The sequence below is a fragment of the Misgurnus anguillicaudatus genome, chromosome 16 (genome assembly GCF_027580225.2).
Source record: "Misgurnus anguillicaudatus chromosome 16, ASM2758022v2, whole genome shotgun sequence".
Taxonomy (NCBI): Eukaryota; Metazoa; Chordata; class Actinopteri; order Cypriniformes; family Cobitidae; genus Misgurnus; species Misgurnus anguillicaudatus.
The window spans coordinates 23,834,906-23,860,554 of record NC_073352.2 but is presented as its reverse complement, the minus strand read 5'-3'; the positions used below and the strand labels follow the sequence as shown (position 1 = coordinate 23,860,554).

At 38.9% G+C, this 25,649-nt stretch overlaps 1 protein-coding gene across 2 annotated transcripts; it reads right to left on the bottom strand.

Moving 5' to 3' along the window:
* Positions 1-18,765: 18,765 nt before the first annotated feature.
* Positions 18,766-24,620, bottom strand: pcdh18b (protocadherin 18b). 2 transcript variants are annotated; one of them, XM_055178659.2, is made up of 4 exons: positions 21,814-24,620; positions 21,383-21,471; positions 20,847-21,007; positions 18,766-20,086 (listed from the first exon to the last, which is right to left on the bottom strand). In XM_055178659.2, the coding sequence occupies exons 1-4, from the start codon at positions 24,298-24,300 to the stop codon at positions 19,347-19,349; spliced, it is 3,477 nt and encodes a 1,158-aa protein (XP_055034634.1). In that variant the 5' UTR covers positions 24,301-24,620; the 3' UTR covers positions 18,766-19,346. The 2 variants fall into 2 exon arrangements, with proteins under 2 accessions (XP_055034634.1, XP_055034635.1); XM_055178660.2 differs by having other exon boundaries at positions 21,383-21,438.
* Positions 24,621-25,649: the final 1,029 nt, after the last annotated feature.

Sequence of the window (25,649 nt, the reverse complement as noted above, 5' to 3'; positions counted from 1 at the left end):
AAAAAGTAAATTACTCCGTCCTCCACATCCTCGGTCCAAAATCAATGAGCATTTCAGATTGGAGAATCACAAAATGTAGCAGAGCCGCACTCTCATTGGGCTTGATACAAATGAGCCCAGGCTTTGGAAACTGTGGCCGTGCACTGAAACCAACAGAAAGAAGTGACTTATCAATACCATACGTTTAGGGACTTTCTGAGGGTGGTTGAGTCTGGAGAAAGAAAGGTCCAGACCCAATGTTCCTCATTGATTTCACACACATTCGGTAGAATAACAGCGGGGCTCCGGTCAGCCATAATTATACCGGCTCATTTTCTGCTAGCTTCATGCTGAGCATTTTGTTTGGTCGTATCTGTTGTTTTCTTTAACCTGTCATCTATGTTGTGGAGATTGGGTTTCCTGAGGGCAGATGGGTAGACCAAAGTAATCTATATGAGAGTAAAGCGTCTGTTTGGGGGGTAGCTGTTATTCCCAAAAGAAAATGACCAACATGAATGCTCTGAAAAATTAATTTATAAAGGAAAGTAAAAGGTTGATAAAAATAGTTTGCAGATTTTATGTTATTATAGAGTGAGGTAATATGAGAGTGCTGCTGGATATCTCAGTGGTACAGCATTGCATTAGCAGCATGAAAGGTTCATGGGTTCGAACCCAGGGAACTAGGGGGTGTGCTGGGTATATTGTTTGCAATAACATCCTAATTGTTGTTTTAACAATGTTTAAAATTATATTACTGATTATACTACGGGCCTGTTGAATACTTTATTCTGATTGGTTGAGAAACGTTCCACATGTGTATTTTTCTGTAAAACGCACACCTGACCTTAAATGTCTTAAAGGGGACACATCATGATAATCTGACTTTTTCTATGTTTAAAGGCTATAATTGGGTCCCTAGTGCTTCTATCAAACTAGAAAATGTATTAAAGATCAACCCAGTAACTTAGACTTGGTAAACCATTCTCTCCAAGCATGTAAAAAAATAAATAATTGAAATTTGGCTCCCCTTGTGATGACAGAAGGGGCTAATAATGCCCCTTAATATGCACTTTTCAATCACGGCACTGTTGTTTAGTGCAGAGAGAGAAAATAATTGACAACACACTTGATTTTCAATTTCAACAAACCACCATTATGGCGATCAGTGTTTGCATTTTATCAGCTCATTTGCATGTAAATGGACACACCTAAAATGGCACATTTTTGCTCACACTTACAAAGTGGCAATTTTAACATGTTATAATAAATTATCTATGGGGTATTTTGAGTTAAAGCTTCACATATTTGTACTCTGGGGACACCAACGATTTGTTTTACATCTTAATAATAATACTGTGTGAAATGTCCTCTTTAAACAAATCACAAGTGCAATATCTGTGGTGTAAGCGAAATAATTGACTCTGGTTCTTTGAATTATTTGAAAATAATGCACACCTGTGGTGTAGCTGCATTCGTGTTGTGACACATTACCATCTGAAGTGTGCATTATTTTCTAATAATTCAACGGCCCGTCGTCAATTATACCTTATGTATATCACTCGCTTTTCAAAAAACAGCATTCAGTGCCTACAAATGTGCAGTGTGCATGCGCATTCAGAACGTGATGTAGCAGCACATTTGATTGCAGTGTGTATATGACCTGTAAAAATGTACACCATCCGTTATAGTTATCACATACACTCACCTAAAGGATCAGGAACACCTGTTCAATTTCTCATTAATGCAATAGTGTAATGGTGTGAGGGATGTTTTCTTGGCACACTTTAGGCCCCTTTCGTGCCAATTGTTTAAATGCCACGGCCTACCTGAGCAATGTTTCTGATCATCTCAATCACTTTATTACCAACATGTACCCATCCTCTGATGGCTACTTCTAGCAGGATAATGCACCATTTCACAAAGCTCGAATCATTTCAAATTGGTTTCTTGATAATAACAATGAGTTCACTGTACTAAAATGGCCCCCACAGTCACCAGATCTCAACCCAATAGAGCATCTTTGAGGTGTGGTGGATTGGGAGCTTCGTGCCCTGGATGTGCACCCCACAAATCTCAATTAACTGCAAGATGCTATCCTATCAATATGGGCCAACATTTCTAAAGAATGCTTTCAGCACCTTGTTGAATCAATGCCATGTAGAATTAAGGCAGTTCTGAATGCGAAAGGGGGTCAAACACAGTATTAGTATGGTGTTCCTAACAATCCTTTAGGTGAGTGTATATCAATCACCAAAACCTATAAAAGCACTAAAATCATTATTAAATAGTTTATACGATTTCTGTTCTTTTCCAAAGTCTTTTAAATGTGGTTTTAGTTGTTATGTTTGTTTATACTTTCTTTTCTGATGTGATCATCATAAACTGTTGTGTATGTAGAAGAGCTGCCATATTTTCCCCTTCTGTATTCAGTTGTGTACTGTGCTGGAACAACATTATAGTGAGTCACTATTCCTATAACTAATTTGTTTAATGATTTCATGCATTAGCTTCCTGGCAGATGCATAACGGAAAATACGCCAAATTTTATTTGTCTGGGTACATTGGTCTTATATTCCTCAGCTGGCTTTGGCAATTGAAATTTTGACCCAACCTTCTTGAGGAAAATGAGCTCGACATTTCAGAAAAAAAAAGTGTAGTGAAGAGACTCCTTTATTCTCCTCTGTCTCAGTGTTTCCTCAATCATTATGAAATGTGTAAGGAGGGCTGCCGGAGTCGACAGAGGTCAAAACCACAAGCAAAAAAAGAGAACGGATTTGAAGGGAGACAGGGCAGTGCATGACTAAATTAATAAGGGGAGAGAAAGAAAGAGAGAGAGAGAGAATGTGTGGAAAGCTTGCAGGTTATCTATGGTTTCCCATCATGCCATTCTTCTTGCTATTTTTTCTCAATCACAGTGTTCCTTCACTGTAACTTGACTTAGCACTGCCTTTGATATTTTCCTCATCTTTCCATGTCATAGACAACCTTTCATGCAGTGGCCAAAGATGAAAAGGGAAATAGATAAAGGAATACAAAGATGGATGGCGTGAAGATAAGTTGATGTACAGTAAAAAGAGCACAGAGGAGTTCAATTGCCAATTCACCAACAGGCAAACTATTAGATGGATGATCTTTTGTGTGTGCGGATGTGTCTGTACCGGTTTGGACGTACGGTAGTTGCAAAGGCCAAATCTTTTGAAGTCAAAAGCTAGAGATTTTGATATGTCTCCCTTCAAAGGTCAGATATTTAATATGAATTCAGTAACATTTCAATCAAGTTCAAATGGTGATCTATACTATCCACATGTATTTTTAGCTAATTACACTTATATTGTAAAACATTGTCCCTAGCTGTCACTGGGGTGGCACTAGTCTCAGCCTCAGACGCCATGCCTACAAACTGTTGGCTGAACGTCTGATGTTTTTCGTACACTTTTCTGGAAACCCTGTGAAAATGTCTAAAGTCGTCTTTTGATTGGTTGAAATAAACCGGATTCCAGGAGACGCGAGTGTCGCGATTAGTTTCGGTCCCTGGAAAACAAAGCTCTGACGTTCTGGAGTTCCATTGTGTTCACGTGGATAATAATGACCAATTATCATGATCAGCTAAACATTGGATTCTCAAAAATATGCAAAGTTTGCTGCATAGACTCTCTAAAAGACATCCAAGAGTTAAGCTTGAGGCAGTTAGTGGAGTCAAAAAGTTCGGTTCTTCTGAATTGCTTGTATGTGTTAAAAAGTGGAGAGATATGCTTCAAACAGACATTTAACGGGAGCGTCTCATTGGTGTGGCTGTTGATGAAGAGCATAACGTTGTCCTATGGTGAGTAATGTTGTTTATTTAGATGCTAGTCGGTTGCGGCTGGTTATTTCAATAACTGACTTGTTGCCAGCAGGCACATTATTGTGGGGAGTCCGAAACGTGACGCTAGACGAAACAAACTGTGATTGGTTGTTTGACACGTCGGTCAAACCGCTTGTGGGCGAGCTTTGTCCAGAAAAAGCAGCGAAAAACACCAGACCTTCAGTATTGAAGGTCTGGCTACGCGAGACTAGGGTGGCACCCTTTCAAAAAAGTACATCTTTGCACCTAAAGCCCGATTTATAGTCGTGCTTAAGTTCTACGCCATAGCTACGTCATAGGCTATCTGTAGCCTGTGCGCAGCTCTGTGTAGCTTGATGTGCATTTCGCAAAAATTTTAACAGCGCATCAGATCTACGCGGACTGCAAGCGCTGTGATTGGTCCACCAGAACCCCTCCAGTAAGGTAAAAAAACTGTGTCATAGGTATTTCCGTTTGCGATGGTGAAAACAAATATGAGCCAAGTTGAGGAGTGATTTAACTCAAACTGCATCAAAAGTCGTTGTTTATTTACTTCCATCATTGCTGGTCTTCTCAAATTATACACAACAAGTTGCTGTTTCTTCTTTGTTTTCGGGTTAACTTGCTAAGCTTCTTCTTCTTTGACGTTCACTTTATACTGTGGTTTCTGCCTACCAGCGGTCTGCGCGTGTGTTTGCATGTCGACGCAGACAACAACGCAAAAGTATAAATGAAAACCGACGCGGAACCTACGCCGTAGGACCTACGCACAACTATAACGAGCCCTTAAAGAGTTCATATTAGTACCTGAGGGGTAGAGGTCTTCTCGGGTCCAAAGAAATGCGATCAGGTTTTCGGATCTAAGTGACAGATTGGGACCATTTTTTCTGACAGTGTATATTAACAATTTTATTTCTTATGAGGAGTGTTGAGAGATACGTGAGATAAAGAGGACACTTAAATGAAACACATCAACTCAATAAAGTCTCCTAAGCTACTATATCCAAGCAATACAAGCATTGTTCCACTGGGAATAAAAACTCCCTGAATTCAAGCGTACAGCGCAACCTCACCAGGATGATAAATTGAGGTTGAACCGAGGGAAAAGACAGTGACCTCTCTTTATTCCCCTTGTTGTCTCATAGCATGTCTTACACATTCAGTACAATGCAGTGTACTACACATGACTCAGACACCATCCCTCATATTCCTGAAAGCATGCAAGATTAATGTGCCATCTTCCAACCTTCATATAAAACCATATGAATGAACTTTAATATTAAATAGGTTTGCCTTCAGGAGATGAACCTCTCCTTGCTTATTCTCTCTCTTTCTCTGATGACTTATAGCTGTTATACTGTTAGAGCCACTTTAATTTGTCCAATGTTCATGGTGCCATACATTCAGAAATATGGCTTCTCTGAAAAGCATTGTGGGAACATCGTGCACAACACAATGGTGACAGTTCATTTGTAACCCCCATCGCCTCTCGCTATTAAATGCAGACAGTGTGACTCCTTCCAATAAGCTTTCTAGTTTAATTAGTTCTTCAGGTTATCTGAAATTGTATGAATTTCAGATTAGTCATTCATTAGGTCACCTTACAAAGGCCTGCAGGACTTTCTCTCCTCTAGCAGCAAAGATCAGACCCTGCGTAGAGGTCACATAGTGTGTTCTATTAAATGGCAAGAATGTTTATTGAGTATTGTTTCTGCTCAATTGATAGAGCAGTATGCTAGCACTGCAAAGGTCATGGACACCCAAGGAAAACACATATACTGATAAAATTAATGATAGATTAAATGCACTGATTAAATGTATGTCGTTTTGGATAAAATTATCTAAAATTATCTGCCGGATGCATATGAAAATGTGATTAAATAACATGCAACAAATGTTATTAAAATTTTTCATTGGCACTCTATTTGTGCCAATGCAGCAGTTAGGTTGAAAAAATGCAGCATGAAGTTAAAACAACTTGGATATGCAAGTCAATTCAACCTACTTGTTTAAGTTTTCACTTGTGATAAGTTGACATAACTTATATAAACAAGCTGAAATTGTTTAAAATAATTTGTTAAGTAACAAACAAATATATGTTGATTTAACATAATTTTACTTAAAACAGTTTACTAACAACATAAGCAGCGGTACTTTGACATAACATCAGTGCACGTCAACAAACTCTGTCCTTTCTCCCACTCGCATTTTAAAGGTCCCGTTCGTTCTGTGTTTTTGAAGCTTTGATTGTGTTTACAGTGCGTAATATAACATGTTCATGTTTCACGCGTAAAAAACGTGGTATTTTTCACACAATTGACTTATCTGTATACCGCTGTTTTAACTGTCCTCAAAACGGTCTGATGTCTTCCGTGTTCTATGAAGTCCCAGCTTCAGAAATATGTATTGAGTTCTGATTGTGTAGTTTCTTTAGTGTGTTGTGATTCCATAGCAGCTTAGCTTGCCGTTAGCTTAGCTGGCGACTGATGTATTCCTGTGGGCGGAGTTTAGTCAAAAAACTGTTCTACTACTTTATTGACAACTGAAGTCAATAAAACAGGAAGTAGAGGGCTGTAGTCCAAACCGGCCGTTCACTGTAGGCTTTGAAAGGCGAATTCTGTTTAAGAAAATATATCGCCTGGAAGTGAACTTTGAGCTTTATCATTTACAGGTATTATTTATGCTATTATAGCAACATTACACACTAACTATGGTTTAAAAAATAGGATCAGGCAGGATGTGACCTTTAATAACTTTCCCATAGACCAGTGCTTTAAGTGGCCCAAAAGAGGTGCCGGTACTCTATTATTTTTTATTTTTTTATTTTTTGCTGACTCGACTCCTCCTATATTGAAGGGGTTTTATATACAGCAGTCAACAGACGACCTTGTAAAAAATAATAAATCATTTTATAAGTTTGTGGATTTGCTTGAGCTAGAAATAGCTACTGAACATAAATAAAATTTGCAAAATGATTTTGAAAAAAATACCACTAGAAAGAGCTACTGTAGAAAGAGCTTTTGAACATAAATAAAATCTGCAAAAAATATGCAAGTAAAATTTTTAACATGATTATATGCTAAAACTAGTTGTTCAGATAGAGCTTGAAAAGAAAACTTTAAAATGACACCAAGACCATGTCTATTGGTTCAAGAATAACAAAATACTGACCATTTGAAACTCTAAAGTCATCACTTTATTTTGTTCCATTGTTTCTATTTTCCGGGTGGTAAAACTCCTGTGCGCGTCCTTAAAATTAATTGAAATTCCATTCACTTTTAGTTTAGCAATTAAACTAAATGTATATTACAATTTCAATAATGTTTTTTCTCTGCACATCGCCTGAGGAAATCCGAAGTTGCGTCGAGGGGAACCAAACTGACAGCTGCGACAGCGGAGATTGTCATGTACCTCCAAACGGGTCCTGGAAAAAGCTTGCGTCTGACCTGCAGCAATATCATTCTGGCTTGGTGAGATGTCAGCCAGCGAGTCCTCTGATTCTGACCTTGTTCTTTTAGAGTCTAAAGCCAGGAGGGCATATTAAGTGTTCATTTTTAACCGAGCAGCTTTCGTTGCGCGTTTCACACACAAACACACCTCTCCAGACCACGTTGAGTTGGGATTAAGTAAAGGATATAATGAAACCTCTGATTTAAACAGATGTGCAAATGAGCGTTCCGGTACGCTAAAAGCACGTTATAGGCACACAGAGAGGTGGTGGTACGCCAGGCCCGGCTGCAGGATGAAGTGACTGAGGGGGCATGTGAAATTGTTGAGGGGGCTTAACTTTATACCATCAATGAATAATGCACACTGAGATCTCGCTTTGGAATGACAGATTTTTAAATGCAGCGCTCCATAAAACACTCCATATGCAACTGCACAGGTAACCAGAAACTGACTAACACAATTTAGTAAAACTAGCAAAAAATAATGGTAGATCATGAGATATTATTTGATAGACTAGTAAGTGTGGATTATGGATGTTTAAAATCTCTATCCTGGTGGTCAGGACATGAATGGATCAAATCAGCAGATTTGCAAAGGTTATTTATCTCCATGTTAAAATTAGCAGGGTAACTGCAGTATACCACATTGCTATGTGATTTCCATATTATAGTGGAGAGTAGGCTATTCAACGGCAATAAACGTCTCATATGGGAATAAATATCCTCACAATATTATTATTTCTCCAAACTTTGACAAAAAATTTCATTTTAAAAAATTTGACAAAATTTTTTATTTTCAGAGGAACTGTATTCTTACAGTTATTCAAAGATGCACACATTATTCCGCATATGATTTATTAGACGAGAGTATTCATATAACGGCAATGCACGTCTCATAGCTATGGCAATAAATATCCACATAACATAACAGCATAAAATTAATAAACAGACAAGGAAGCAGGATTGATATATAAATTGTATTATTATTACCGGAAAAACGGCAATATTACTGAAATAAACTCTGAGGTAGGCTAAATGCGCCAAACACGCGTTTAACCGCAAGTCTAAATAAGCAAGTGAATGAAACATTATTATCTCTTAAAACTTTATATGACTAAATTAATTTAAAGGAAATGTATTCTTACAGTTATTCAAAGATGCACACATTATTCCATATAGCCTATTAATTCCTGTTTAAGAGCATGTTCGTCTCTGGCCTCGCTCGCTCTGTTATGTAATAGCTGATTGACAGGTGCGCATCCTCGTCTTTCAAACAGGTAACATTATAACCTTTATAACAATAGAGTAAACTTTATAGTTACTTTCACTGTGTTTGTCTGATATGAATAACACACGTCGGCAAATTATTATTATTTGAAAAATTATTTTTTATTTATTATAAGCAAATTATTATCTTATTTGAATAGATTTTTATTGCTGCTTCCATAGACATCAGTGTGTGTTTTACAAACTAAATGTAGGCTATTGTTTTACCAGTGCTTATGTGTATTTAAATGTCTGAAATCTAAAATAAACATTATGAGGTTGAAAACACTGCATATATGACAGCGCTGAGCTGGTCCTTCTGGCTCAGCGTCAACCAACGCGAAAGACGTTTGAATCTGGCAGTAATGTCATGTTACTGAACATTCTAAATCCCATATGGGGATAAGGTTAAATTATTATTTAACTCAAAAGGTTGAACATTTTATTTGTAACCATGAATACAAAAATGAAACAGAGGGGGCACAAATCAGATCTGAGGGGGCAATGCCCCCTTTTGCCCCCTCGTGGCGTGGAAGTGGCGGTACTGAGTACCGGCGCGTACCGGCCCACTTAAAGCACTGCCATAGACCCATCCCTTGAAGTAATCAGGACAGAAGTGGTCAAAAGATAGATTAAAGGCATATGCATTAAGTCATTATAGTAGCATTCCTGCAGCTTCGTGGACGATACTGAGACAACTGGCGTTATTGGACCAATCAGAAAAGAGATAACAATGAGTCATCAAAAGCCTTATTTGATAGCCCCGCCTTCCCTCCCACGCTTGCAAACTTAAATGAGTGAGAGAATTGTGACAAAACCGTAAGCGCAGAGGCACCGGTATAAGTCGGGTTAATTCGGGAAATTGTTATATTACTCCATACGCAACAATTCATTTACACATTTAAAACTGGTTTATTTTACACACAGAGACAGATTCGCACAATTAATTCGTATTTGCTGTTCATGAAACTGTGATTTTGATCAACGCCACTGTTTGCAGACTTGCAATGCTTTTGGCAGTGTTTCAGCGCAAAAACTGTGCCAAAAGTGTTAGCGAGGAAAAACTGAGGTCAGATAAATACAGTTCATGCTTTTTTCGAGTAAACATGAAGTTTCAATTTTACATGACATGAATTACACTTCTGATTAACAGCTACAATATTGCAAAACTTGTTTTCTTACGCTTGCAACTTAATTTACACCTTTACAAAATTGTTTTTGCGCATTCAAATTTATTTTATGCTTGCAAAGTCACATACACTCTACAAATTTTCTCCTGCGCCTGCAAACCTTTTGCCCCTAATATACCTTCATATAAAACACCAGGTGTGAACGGGAATGTGTCTCATCACATCTCACCTTGTGATCCGATTGACTAAAACACATCTTAATACCAGGTATAAACAGGGATCCATGAAAATGTACCGTGCCAAAGTCTTAGGGAATCAAGCTACCATTAATGTTGTTTTTGCAATTGTATAGTGAACATTATAATTATTTATCAGTCTCTTTATCAGAATACAACCAGAAAATATAAGAAATGGGTATGTAGTATTAAAAACAGTATAAAAGTATAAGCTAAAGTGTCAAGTATTTAGGGTAAACTCCCCTTCCACTTGAACAATATGCAGGCAACTGCAGGATCTCTTAAACCTACATGAAATTAAATCCTAATTTCTAATTTTAATCAAATGACTTCAGGACTTCAGTCTTCCCAAAAAAGCTCAAGATGTGTTTCGTGCCAAGAGATGTCAGACTAAATACTGACTGATGCCTGAAGAAGACATTTAGTTCTGAAAATTTTTTGTTTTTAATTTTGTGCACATATTTCTTGTATTTTCTGGTTGTATCTTAAAAAAAGAGTGAAAAATAAATATGGATGGACATTAAAACTGCTAAAACAACAAAGCTGGTGATGGTGGCCTAATACTTTTGCACAGTACTGTATATCATACAGTAATTTATTTACATTTAAATAAGTCAAAATTTAACAGGAAATAACTCATCACAAACCTGTCGTACTGATGGCTTTGAAAGTTATTGCAGAGTGTATGTGTGTTTGTTACAAAAACTTTGCACTTAGTCATTCCTGTGCATTTAAACGTTAGGTGACAGATAAGTCATTCACTTTGACATAACTAGACCACACTTCAGATTGACATATTCAACTCCCGAGAGAGAGAGAGAGAGAGAGAAAGAGAGAGAACATAATCACTATTCCTCAATCCATACATAATTAACATGCTCCCTCTCCAATATTTGAATATACGTTTGCACACTAAAATCAAAGCAATTTGCACAATATTACTCTCCCAAATTGCACTGTGCAATATCTGATATTATATTTGTTCATGTAACACATTGCAATATACTATCACTAATCCAAATATCGTTTTCATGAATACAGATGACTGTCTAAAATTAAACCCAAAAGTTCCTGCTCTACATGCGTAGACCCCCAAATGCCTCTTTTTCTCCTTGGGGCATGAAAAGAGATTCCTGCCGTACCTGTGTATACCAGGTATAGGTTACAACGACGATCTTTCTCTCAAAACCCTTGCAGAAAAAAAGACGTTGCCTCTTGAGAGAGGACTGGTTTATCCTGTGTGCCAAAAACTCTGAATAAATAAATGTGAATGCGCTAAAAATATGCAGACCCATGTCCACGGAGAGACATGGCTGTCATATCGGGCAGCTATGGTATCAACTGTCTGGACAGAAGCATGAGCTGTCTCTGTTTTAGGCTCACTGTAGGTTTGAATCTCCCCGCTCAACCACATAGACCGTACAGCATTTCCGATTAACAGCTACTACTCTTGGCTTGGCTATAAAGAGTGTTAAACGTAGCATTCGATTGCTCTATTGTTACCCACAGGTTAAAGCGCGTCTACGTTCAGCCTTTAAAAATCTCATACTGTGCCGTAGGCTAACGGCTCCACGGAGACGCCTGCTGAGTAGAATTATCAGAGTTATTTCAGTCGCTGAATTTTTATTGTCTCATTATGATGAGTCATCACCTCGACTGAATAAGCGAGGAACGGCGTAGCGTGAACTGGCAGTTTGAGGACATTAGTGTCATTATAAAGTGTATGTTCTACAGAACAACAAGCAGAACATCAATTTTACTGAAAAACAGATCAAATTTGTAGCAGAGCGCGGATTACGCAATCTTTGGAGAGAAGATCAGGACCCCTCTCGAACATTTTGTTTTTAGCTCTATTGATCCGACAGTGTTTTTCTAGGTCGTGAGCAGAGGGGGTTCGAAAGGTTTCTAGGCGGCTCTCGGATGCATTTACCTCAAAGAGAATAGAGAGGAGCAAAAATGGACATATCCGAAAACAGGGCCGTTGCTGTTGACGAAAATAAGCATTTTTGCCTAAAAAAAAACGATTATTGGTGCCAAGAAAACTCTTTGGGGCCTTGGGATAATCCTTATTAATTTGTTGAGACGGATTTGAGGCCCTTAAAACTAATGCTAATGTGATGCGAGGATGGAGAAGTTAATACACAGGGTGCTCCGAGGCCTGTAACCTTCATACGTCCTACGTCTGGACTAATGAAACTTTGCTGTGGTTGATAATGAAATTTGTTGTAAATAGGAAATGGAAACAGAGGAAGCGAGGAAAAGCTCTCACAAATGTATCGCTTTGGCTGTGTGTCATTTCTCAATAAATGTTTACTCGCACCCACACATGGCATATATATTGAGTTTAGTGGATGCATGTGGGGTATAAATAAACACAGTTTTACGACATTATAATAAATGTGTGTAAATGTAGGATGAGTGATGATGTTTTTATTTCTTCACACATGAAGTGGTGCTTTTCTCAATTCGCCCCATTTTTCTGACAGTGTTCCAGAAATATGTTGAAACTGTTTAATATTAAATCAAAATAGACATTTTAAGGACGATTTAAAGCTTGGGCATGTCAGTTATCACAAAGTCTCATTTTTGTACAGTATTATGTTAAAATGCCCTAAGTTATAATCAGGCTTTTTTGATATGCAGATCTAGTAAAGATAAAGTATTATACACAGATGCACTACAGCTAGAATGGAAATTTTAAGCTCTAGGTGTTAATTCATCTACATTTACATCTAGGTGTTAACAGTGCTAATGCACATGAAAGTGCATACATTTTTTGCAATGCTCTTCATTTTGGATATAAAAATAAGGTGTTAAAAAGATGAAAATGAGAAGAAACTGTTAATATAGGTGTAAAATAGTTGGGTCACTCAAAGTGACATTTTGAATACTAAAAAAACTCAAGTAAGCTAAAATGCAAACAGAAGTCCCTTTCACACATCCAGTCTTTACTGGTAATTTACTGGTAAATTGCAGTTAACATGTCATGTGTGAACAGAACCTTTCCGGTAAATCAGTGCTCCCAATTTACCAGTAAGAGAGGTTGTAAGATTACCAGTAATTTACCGGTAAGTGCTATGTGTGAACGAAAAATATAGGATTACCGGCATTTAGAACGGACGACGTCAGACCGCGCTGACAGATCGGGACAATCAGAATGTTTTTAAACAGATGATGCGTTTACCCCTGAACTGTTTACGTTTGTTTCCACACTCATGCTGCTTAAAAGTCAAGCACAACTGAAGTTAACATCCACATTTTTTCAAAGTTGTTTAAAACAGCTTACATCTATTTGCCAAATTGCTGACGTCCTTACACCCTCGGTGAAGCCTAATGTGCAAACACAGGTTTCGTTTGACGCTGGCTAACGCAATGTTGTTTGGTTACGAGCAACTTTACGACCGTTTGCCACAGATATGAAAACAACAAAATACGGACCGACGATATTAAGTCATAACCCGCCATTGTGTACAAATACGCCACGGAGCTTGCGGTCGCGCCCCACAGGTAACTTCCGCTTTCTCTCCGAGTTTGCTGGTATTCTGATACTGATGTGTGAATGATGTCTTACTGGTTAAAAGATGGAACGTCACTGCATGTGTGAAAAGCACATTTTTGTATTTACTGGTAAATTTATTCTGGTAAATTCATGGTAATTTACCAGAATTATTGTGTGAAAGAGGCTAGTGACACTACGCAAACCTCAAAACTATGTCTTAGGTGGTATAAATACATGTAACTAAAAAACTGCATTCATTCTTTAAGGTTTAATTGTGAGCTGTCGATGACCAGTCAAAATGAATGATAGGAAACATCCGATTTCTTAGCCGAATGATACAGTAGTTGCCCTCCTACTAGTAATTTAATTGCAAAGTCAATGCATATAGATGCACACAAACGCATGCACACAAAGACTACCTCAGCACATTTTAGTTCAATGGTAGATTACTTTTATGCCGGATATATTTCTGAGATTTATACATGCTGAATTTCACTTTAGGGGTCACTGAACTATGTCTCGCTTTATTTTTCCATCTCTGTCTTACTGTGTACATGCACTCCATAGCCAACCATGTGAAGAGCATAACTGTCGGCAGGTCACACAGGGGCCACAGCTTACAAATGGCTGATGTTGGACATTGATCGTCATTCCGGATCGAGGTCACCGCAGTCAGCAAATTTGTTAATTCAGTGTGAGAGTATAGAGCGTGATGCGTGTTGCATAAGAATCAAGGTTTTTTGTCTAATGGCAATCGACCACGGCGCTTAACTTTCTGGTTATGAACTTTGATCTTTATGGGATAGTGACAAAATGTGGTAATGTTAATTATGTAGTCTATAGTGTTAAATTAGAGTTTAGTGTAGATTAAAATAAGAGAATTTCGAAGATAATTTATGGTCAGTTATGAGATATTATGGTCTCTTGTCTTATGCATGAGAACATTTTTTAAGGCAGGTGCTGGATCATCAAAAACACTATCAATAAACTGCTATTACTGCTCTCACAATTTATTAAAAAGACAACATTTTGACCACGCAGGTCTTCGTCAAGTCAGACAAACATCAAGTATTCACTGAATGACAGTTCCTTAAAGGGGTCATAGCATGAAAATCTAACTTTTTCCATGTTTAAGTGCTATAATTGCTTTTATCAACATGGAAAGCGTGAAAAAGAACAACCCAGTAACTTAGTTTTGGTAAGCCGTTTTTTGCAAGCATGTGAAAAATTTGGTCATTCAGATTTTGCCTGTTTTGTGAGATATGTAGCAAGGCCAATTACAATAATACTGCCCCTTAAAGGGATAGTTCACCGAAAAATGAAAATTCTATCATCATTTACTCACTCTCATGTTGTTACAAACCTGTATAAATTTCTTAGTTCTGATGAACACAAAAGAAGATTTTTTGAGCGAGTAAATGAAAGATTTTTTTTTTTCGGTGAACTATCCCTTTAATCTGCACTATCCAACCACGGCACTGCCATTTAGTGCAGAGAGAAAGAGAGAGAAAATCATTGACAGCACAATTGAGTTTCAATTGCAACAAATGACAGTCATTGTGATCAGTGGTTGCATTTCATCAGCTCATTTGCATTTAAAACGACACAACAAACAAAATTGCCTACAAAGTGCTTTTAACATGTTATAATAAATAATCTATGGAGTATTTTGAGCTAAAACTTCACGCACTCTGGGGACGCCAAATACTTATTTTACATCTTTAAAAAAATCTCATAATATGAGATTAACATTTCATCAACATGATCAGTCACACCTAAAACCATTCATTTATTTAACATAATCAATTACACCTGATATATTTGATTCAAGTAATAACCCAAGCATCACAAACTATAAATACAAACAAGCATATCTAGAAATATTTAAAAACAAACTCTACATTCAGACCTTTTAGAGACAGGTATTGAGTGTATAAATTTAAATGGCTTCCCTTCACTTGCTTTGTTTGGGAATAAACTTTGTTTATACTGTATATCAATATATAAATGTATTATAAAAAAAGTATAATAAATTAATGTGTAAGTATATAAATGTATTATTTACAGTATGAGAACACATGCATGTACAGAGAAGAAAGTGCATATACAGTAAATTAAAACAAGAAAAAGTTTCTCTGTATTTTACATACCTTTTCTAAAACTTTGAGAGAGAGAGAGAGAGAGAGAGAGAGAGAGAGAGAGAGAGAGAGAGAGAGAGAGAGAGAGAGAATCCACATTAGGTTGTCTCTCTCATTAGGCAGAATAACGTTGTGGAATATCATCTGTCATCCACCTAACATGAAAGATTTACAACTGTCTGCCAACAGTCTAAAGCTCAAATAATGTTTATTTTATTGGCTGTCTGCGGCGAGGGGATAGAGGTCATAAACCATGCCTTTTAATATCAATGACTTGCTTTTTTATAATATAAGCGTATTATATCAATAATGCCTTTCATACAGTAGCATCTGGGAATTGATTTCGCTGTTTAGCTTTTAGTGGTTCCATAGATCTCAATGCTGTTGGTCTACCGGGCAGCTTTATATATTTTAATGAACTGATAAGTAACACAGCCAGCGGTAATGACAGGCTGGATATGCATATTAATGAAACGTCAAGCAAAGAAGGCATCTATAGAAATAATGCCATCTAGTGGTGAGAATGAGAAAAGAGAGAGAGAGAGTGAGAGAGAGAGAGAGAAGCACAAATCCCACATGTGCAAACACACACAAACACACACCTACGACAATCAAATACACTGTCAGCATATATGACACCATTTAATAGCAATTGCGTTATAGATGAAGAAAATTAATGTTTGTCTCGTGAGGTCTCTACAGCTGTGTTCTCAATTAAAAGCTGATACATTACATTAAGAGTGGTCCTGCTTTCTAAGCACATAATTATATAATCTCATGGATATGACTTCAGGAAATCTAGTGAGCTTTCAGGGTCATAGTGCTCGACCACAGACTTCATTTTTATACAGACATATATGGTAATAGGATTATAAGTTATAATTTATAGCCAAAGCATTTACTGTATATAACTGGCTGTTCATAAAAAAATACAATGATAATATTAATGTTTTATTACCATAATGATGTCTGATGGTGTAAATATACAAAGCTTAAGAATCTATTTAGCTGTTTATCCCGAAAGGTATCAAATATGTTTGACCCCAAAAGCTGATGTTTGATGTTGCCCGACCTTTCATTGCTCAGAAGCTCTAAATTAATATGCGCACTTATTAAAAATGAGTTAATGAGCCCATTTGAAACAGAAAAGCTAAGTTTATACTTTCAAAAATGAACAAATGTTGCTGTATTTTCAACGACACAAAATTAATGAAAATGATTATTAAGATTCAAGGCAGTGCACGCAATTTTGTTTTGTTTATGGAAATCAGTGCCATTCTGACATTTTGAAACTCCTGCTGTTTATGATGATATATTTTTAAGAAACTTGCACACCTGACATAACCACAGTCAGTCACTGGCCCTTCCGGATCATTACACACGTCATGCACAGATGACCAACCAATCACGGTGCTTTCGAGAATAGCTACCTGGCTTGCCACCAGAAGTGTCATTTATGCAGACAAAACACTCAAAAAAATCACAAATGTGCGCACACACATATACACAAACAGAGAGCACACTTTGGCCAACAGCTGGACTGAAGAGTCACAGAAATGTATACTGATAATGGGAGCATTTGCACATAATATATGCTTAGCATGGGACAAGAAACAGGAAGAGAACATTAAAATGCAGGTGAATAAATCAAAATACTTGTCTGTCTGCGTAATACAGTACTTTTACAGATATTCACCAGAACCAAATAAGACAAAACCCATTTCTTGAGTTTCTAAAAGTCTCTCTGTCATGTTAACATACTACAGAATCACAGTTATTGCTGCTACCAGATCAACACGCATACGCATACACACACACACAAAGTGATAATGATAAGAGACTGTTGGCAGACTTATCCTCGGGACTTGAAATGATGGAAGAAGGAGACAGGTGTATTTTTAGCAGTAGAAAATGTCTGAGATGAAGAGGAAGATGTGAATCTACACTCACAACTTCACCCCAAGCTAATCACAAACCCGCCTCGGTAATTATGTCAATTTGCCAACCTGGCTGGTGACAAGAAGCCTCGACGAGAGACATGACTTTGTATGCAATATGTATGCAACTGGGGTGTTTTGTAAGCTAGGACATTTACCCAGATGCAAAACAGGCACAGTAAAAGACAAGGAAAGACAGAATGAATTATATATTTAGAGCAATAAAACTTTTTTTAAGAAATTGAATTACAATGCACACAAGATTGAAAAATTTGGTACATTAGGTCTGTTAAGTGTCCTGTGGGCTATAGCATGAGGCTTTCTTAAAACTTAAGTTATAGAGTATTGCGTGCGTGCATGTGTGTTAAACAGTCAAGAAAAAATATATAAATAAAGTATTTAAGGAAAGTTACAAAGCAAAAAAAAAAAATAATAATAATAAATAAATTTTTCTGCAAATCAATGCCAATTGCTGAATGTCAGCTAAGAAGGGTAAAAAACAGTCCCATTTTGTTTGAGTTTGAAAACTTGTAGCTTACAAAATACCGCCTTGCATTCAGTCATTTCCCTTTTAAATGTCACTTCAATGCATTTAGTTTTGCGTGATTTGTTAGGTTTTTATGAAAGTAAATCCGGCGATGAGAAATTGGATAAAAAGGTCAAACTAAATTGCAACTCTAAACTGTTTATCAGCTATTCAGTAAGTAACTATAATACAAAAGGTTGTAGAGATTGTGTGCATGCAATTATGCTGTTTCGTCTCTAGAGGGCTCTAGCAAATGAATCTCAATTCACCATTAGTGATCATTCTATGAGAAATATACATCTCTAATTATTCTTATTGTGAATTGTATTCTCCATGATCTTTTATTGTCTTACATAAACGTAATTTTGTGACTAATTCAAGTTTTTTTTCCATCTAAGATCTTTTATATTATTCGTTGTACTGTGCTCACTGACTGCTTTTAGATAATGATTGAAATCTCTTCTTGATTCAGTAGGGGGCGCTCACAACGAAGTGAGGGAACAAAAATGGCCTTGACTTTATTTATAAGTCTGCTCTTTGGATCAGTATGTGAAGAGGAAGATCACAACTGCCTACACCCATTTTACTGCATATTTCAGGAACATTAAAACTAAATGGGGTAGCACATACTGTAATTTACTGGGATGTATTTCCATCACATCTATAAACTTAAAACAAAAATGAATCAATAATAACAGAGAAAGACCAGCGCAACAAAGAGACAGTGTCAAAAGAGCTGTGAATATGTGACATATCTGCAGTTCTTTTTATTTCATCATTTGTTTAACGTAAAACCAAATTTGACACAAAGAATACACCATTATTTATAAATACCACTCCCACCCCAAAACATGCTCTTAGTATTCTGTCCCACCCCACCCAACACATATTCAATAATATTATTGTACTTATATTATGCTCATATATATATATAACAATGCAATTGAAAAAGAAGGAGAAGAAAAACTTTTTTCATAAATAAGAATATTTACAGCAAAGCATGTTGATCTTGATTATTTTTCCAACATGCATGTATAAAAATAGAAATCTGATATTTATGTACATTTTTAACTTATGTATATACAAATTTTATAAATATAAAGACTACAAATTGTATTTTTAAAATACAAAGATAAATACACTCACACTGTGTACACTGTGGCCAAAACCCAGAAAATACAAACATCATTTGGATAATTAGCATTCACGAAACACATTACATCCAGAAATGCAACTTTAACGACAATTGCAGGTCTCTGTGTTTTTTTCTGTTTTTGTTTCATTTCATTTCATGTCTTATTTTTTCTTCCTCTCTCACTTAAAAAAAATAGTTTGGAGAGAGAGAGAAAGGAGAGAACGTGTTTTAGTTCTGCCTGACATCCTGAAGGAGTTTGTTGATCTCTGCAACCAGCTCGCTGGCGTCCATGATCTCACTGCGACTGTCACAGCGTTTTCCATGCAGATGACCCAGCACAGACTCTAATTCATCTTCCTCATGATTCTCTGGAATTTCCTCCATTGCAGGCAGCCATTTTGAGGAGGAAGCTGATGCTGGCATGGGAGCTGGCAAAGGGGCAGGAAGTGGAGCCACCATCGCCGTCATGTGACTTGCAGGGGCGTGCCCATGCCCAGGGTTTTGGAAGTGCGTATTAGCGGCCCAAGCAGCGACGCCCTGCTGATAGGTGGCAGGGCTTGGCTTGCCAGGCAGGTGACCCTTTCTTCTTTCCAGTGACCCAACACCTGCAGCACAAGGTGTTGCCTTTTCGGTTTCACTGGTCTCGTTGTAAGAGTCGAGCGAAGAGGGGAGGAGCCTCTGGAAGACGCTGTTCATTTCCGAAAGCAGAGACGTTCCACACAGATCCTCTCCATCGCCTGTCTCCCCCTCACCCTCCTCATTCTCCTTGCCAAAGGTGGAGAAACTTTTCTTTCTTAGCGTAGACTCACCGGACTGTGGTGCTTCAGGGGTGGCTTTCTGCTGAGGGTCCTCGCCGGGGATGTAGAGGTTGCTACGGTAATCGGAAGATGCAGGGGACGGCAACTGTGGCATCCAGCACTGGTCCGAGTGACCTAAGACGCGACACTCTTCGGTGCACAGCTTCATTGCTATAATAATCAAATACAAAACACAATCATGGAAGAGGTTAGTTAGGACATGGTGTTTTTCTGGCACTTGGATGGCATGCAAAACCGAGCACACCCTTAACTAGTCAAATAAGTCTATTAGAGGCAAAACAACTAAACAAAGCGTTGCCAGCTCCATCCAACCCTGGCTTCGTTTTTTTTAAGACCATGCAAAAACAAATCAAATATGCCAGCTTGTAGCCCTCATTGAACATGTTTGCCATTACTCATTCATGTTCCAGGCACTGATTATAGCTCCATTAATTTTGAAAGGCCATTTATAATACATCTTAGAGTTAATAAATGCCCAATCTGGTGCATTTGCAATACAGGCCCTCATTTAGCCCAGTCTCTCTCGTGCATAGAATAAATGATTAAAGTCCTGATTTATAGAAATCAATGGATTATCTCCACTGACAACCCTAATGATTTTTATTATAGATCAAGATGTATTTTTTATCCATCAGAACTATCATTCTGTATGGTTTTCTTCAATATGCATTACCGTAATAGTAATTTAAAGATGAGAGCGTTGGCTCTGATCCTGAAACTATAAGTCGCAAACTGTTTGAAATAAATGTTTTCTCTTTCATTAGTTATTGTATGTGCATATGAGTACAACTAACATTAATCGTTACATTGGGTGGTTTGGATAGTTTTGGTTAGGCTTTGTTCTGGTCAGTGAACAAGGCCTTGAACATAAGGCCTGGTTCTAAAATATGACATAAATTCTCATGCTTACCTGGATGCAGTCGGTGATGTCCATCAGGGGTAAAAAGTTCACCAAAGCCTTCTCCAAGCAGAGGGGACTCCCTCCCCATCTCACAATCGCTGTCTCCTGCCTCACTATCACCTCTTCCACTGTCCTTCAGGCTGAACTTATCCATCTCATTCAAAGCATACCTAGAGACAGATGGATTTAGCTATTATAATGCAAAAAGTATGGTGGTTTGATCTTAAAATTCTTGTTTTTATTTACCAGGGAACCCATAGACTGGTAAAAAAATTTACATGTTAATGCCAGTGAGTTACTTTGGATAAAGGCATTTGCCAAATGTGTTAATGTAAGTCTATGTAAATGTATTCCTGTTTGTCACTGGTGGTGTAAAGACGGTACAATTAACACATAAATAAATACCATACAGAAATGCTGATTTTATATCAAAATCATTAACCTCTATTATAAACTTGAAGCTGTCCAAAAACTCACAAACTGAGATCCGAACCTTCTGTAAAAGGTTCGTAAGGGTGGAAGCAGGCTGATGTGTGATTGGTTACCTGTAGCTCCGGGTGTATTTGTTGCCACGGAAACTGGGTCTGGGTTGGTACTGGCCCTGATGAAGTATGGACAGAAGCTGTGAGACTTGCTACAGTCAAAAAGAAATAGGGTGGGGACAAATAAAGAAAGAAAAAAAAATGGAAATAAAAAATGAATAATGGCAGACCAGACAGTAAGCCAACACAAATACAGACGGACCATGGTAGTGATGATATGGGTGGAGTTTGGGGCTGATGAGGGTGATGTGGATGAATACTTGAACATGAAGAAATAATATATGGATATACAAATAAACATGCTACAAATGAACAATCATACTAAATATTATAAAAGAATATTCACAGATTTGTAGCATCAATGATTGTTTGATTATAGACTTTAATATTAACAACAAAAGACTCTTATGCATTAGTTAATTTAATGTTTTTACCTCGACAGGTGGTGTGGCATGGGCGAGTTCCAACGCAAAGTTCTCTGGCACGTGATTGGAGGAGATGGTGACCAGGCTGTTGAGTGATTGGCGGCTGTGGTGACTCTGACGACTTTCTGGAGCAGGTGAGGCTGAGGGTGAACGGGGATGGGCCCTCACAGGAAGGGTGCCATTAACTGTGGGTACCAATGTGATGTCCCCCTTGTGGATCTGCCTGGCAGGTTTTTTGGGATGGTTTTGGTAGGTGGACTCAGCAACTCTGCAGTTATAAGAATGTCGGGGGTCTTTCTGTTCTCTGGAGCACCGGGTGGCAAACATGACCATGACGATGAGAAGCACGCCGCAGATGGCACCAAGGGAGATGATGATGATCATAGAGATATCAAAGGAGGATTGGTTGTTTAGGTCTGAAGGGTTTAGTGAGTAGCTCTCCGGAAAGTCCCGCGGGGTAATATGGAGAACGGCCCTGGCAGAGAGTCTAGTTGATGCCCCTCTGTCTTGCACCAGGATGGTAAGATCGAATCCTTCGCGGCCTGAGGCCTCAATGCTTCCATTGGTGCGTAACTCACATCTCCGTGGGTCAATGACAAAAAGTCCATCATCGTTACCAGCAATGATGGAGCAAGTCAGCTCACTGTTTGCCCCTGCATCGTGATCTGTGGCCTTGACAATTGTTACCAGATGACCTGGCTCAGCGTGCCTCCATAATGGCACCTCAGCGGTGTGATTAGTTAGTGATGGAGAAAGAATGATGGGCCGGTTGTCATTTTCATCCAGTACCGTGAGCAGAACCGTGGCATTGCTGCTCAAAGAAGTTGGGTCTCCACCATCTCGTGCCTGCACAGTAAACGAGAGCCGGCCCACTTCTTCTCTATCAAAGCTTCGCAGTGCATACACAGCCCCATTGGATGGGTCAATGGTCACATATGTTGAAATGGAGCTGCCTTGAACCTGGCTTTCCACAATGGAGTATGTCACCTGGCCGTTCGAGCCCAAATCTGGATCAGTGGCCACGACTGAGGTCAGATACGCTCCGGGTGAATTGTTTTCAGACTTAAAGATTTCATACCGACTCTTTTCAAAGCGTGGAGGGTTGTCATTTTCGTCCTGGACCTGCACTGTAAAGTGCTTGACTGTGGATAGACTGGGTGAGCCACGGTCTTCAGCGATTACCGTCAAACTATATTCAGAGCGTTTCTCACGGTCCAGGGACACATTAGTAAGAATCATGTAGTTGTTTTCGTAGCTCTTCTGCAAGCGAAAATGGCCGTGGCCATGAAGGCGGCACACAACTTCGCCGTTTATACCCGAGTCGTCGTCATCCACACGCACTAATGCAATAAAAGTATCGACAGGGGATGCCTCTGAAACGTAGGCCACCTCCTCTTTGCCCTGAGTCATAAGGTTGATGTTGATTTTTGGCTTGTTGTCATTTACATCAACCACTTTGATGATTATCTTACAGTGGCCTGGAATGGAGTTCGGCCCCATGTCCTGAGCCTGGACATCGATTTCATACGAGGGAGTGGCTTCGTAGTCAACTTTCTTAATCAGTGTGATGTGGCCATTATCTGGGTTAATTTTAAAGGTCTCTAAGATTTTTGGAGGCACGTGACTGCTGAAAGAGTACACAATTTTGCCATTATTGCCTTCATCTGGGTCTGTGGCGTTCAAATCCACCAGTAGCGTTCCCAGTGGTGAATTTTCCAGCAGGTTGATCACATAAGCCTGCTCATCAAACACTGGGCTGTTATCATTGGAGTCAGAAATGCTGATTTTCAGCAGTGTTGAACCAGATTTCGGCGGCACGCCAGAGTCTGAGGCAGTGAGCTGCAGTTGGTAGCTGGACTGCGTTTCCCTATCCAGTTCTCTCATCACCACGAGGTCTGCGTATTTGGCGCCATCCGTCCGCGTCCTAATGTCGATTTTGAAAAAGTTATTCCGCGTGAGCGCATACGTGTGCAGCGCGTTTTCCCCGACGTCCGGGTCCAGCGCGCTATCCAAAGGAAAGCGCGTTCCCACCGATGCGCTCTCGGATATCTCTATGGGGATGATGGCGCGCGAGAACTGCGGGGCATTGTCATTGATGTCCAAAACTTCCACTTGAATGTGAAACAATTGGAGGTATTCCGTCGGAATAGTGATCACGTCGAACTCGATAGTGCAATTTAAGTTTTTCTCGCAAAGCTTCTCCCGGTCGATTTTGGTTGCGATGCTGATCTCGCCGTTCTCCTCGCGCACGGAAAGCAATGGGGTGCTGTCCCTCTGCATCGCGCGGAACCGCGGGGACACGGAGCTCGGTAGTTTGGATAAAACGCTGGCCACATCCTCTTTCAGTCTGGCGATCACCGTACCAACTCTTTGCTCCTCTAAAACTTTGTATTTTAGAGTCTTACCCGAGACGGTGTTTGCCACGGCCGCCAAAAGTATAAGTTGCAGGAGCGTTTTGTAAAACAACACAGTCCTGAAGTGTTTAGTGGTTCCCATCTTTGAAAAGTATTTATTCCACACAGAGAGAAAACTGCCTGGTGAGTTGTTTAGTTACACTTAGAGCATGTTAAATCCTCAAATGCACTCGGCTCCCGTCTTGATGTTAATAAATTCAAAGCAACTTGCGCAAAAGGCACTCCTCTGTGTTTTCAGCGCCTCGGAGAAAGCATCAGGACTCCGATGCGGTATTGCAGCCGTGGACCGATCTGCTGCACACATCCACTTTCCTCTTGTTCGCCTGACTGTGTGTGAGTTGGTGCGTGTGTGTGTGGGAGGCGCAGCTCCTCGCGTGTGTGTGCGCGCGCGCTCCGTCTATGAATCTGAGAACAGTACTGGCCCCTTACAGCCCACCTCAGACTGTGGCCCCCACCCTCTCCAAAATTCATCCAACTCCCCCTCCTCGCCCCACGGCTGTACATCCCAGAAAAGAAAGGAGAAAAGAATAGGAGACTGAATGAAGGAAATAAGGGATGTGATTGAGGTGGAGCTGGCAAGCAGATGCCATCATGGGAAGGAAAGAGTTTCAGAAGTGTGCCATAACAATGAAAAAAGACACATGTATTCAAGACCAAAGTTTCTTGTGTCACCCCGGCACACTTTGGGTTGATACAGCACTGCAGTTTGAGTGGATTTTTATCTCTTAAACTTTTAAACAAAGAAGTGCAGCAGCTCCATAATAACCTTACATAATGTGCAAATTAATAATATAATCTAAAACTAAAATTGTTATTTTTATTTGATCATAATTCCAGCACTGCGCTTATCATTAAAACAACCTAAAACAGAAAAACAAATATTTTAATTGGAAAAAGACATTGTGTTGCGTTTGATTTGGCGTCTGCCATTTTAATTGTATTGCAACTATAAACTGTGTTTATAAAAGTGGACAAAATAATGGAAACACTGGATAATTTCAAGAAGTATAGCAGCATGTACTAGTTTATAGTTTATTATTGAAAGTCTAAAAAGTCGTTTTTAATATGAAGGCTATACCGGATGGTATCTGAGCGCATATGTGCGCGTTATTGTGTCTCACTTGAGGCGTGTGCGCGCGTGGCGGATTCCCCCAGCCTCTGTGCCCACAGTCAATGTGATTTCTCACAGAGGTCACACTCGGTCCCCATTGCACAATGCCACTTTACAACTCACCGTCTCTGATTGTGCGTCATTAGCATCATTATACTCAGTCACCCCTACACAAAAGCAAACATGAGCTTCTGGATATTTCACGACCATCTGGCTGGAACGTCCTGATAACCCAAACCAGTAATTATACAAGTCCTGCGAGAAACAACACAATTTTTGCGACACAGCGCAGCACGGTATTTTATTATTAATCTCATACA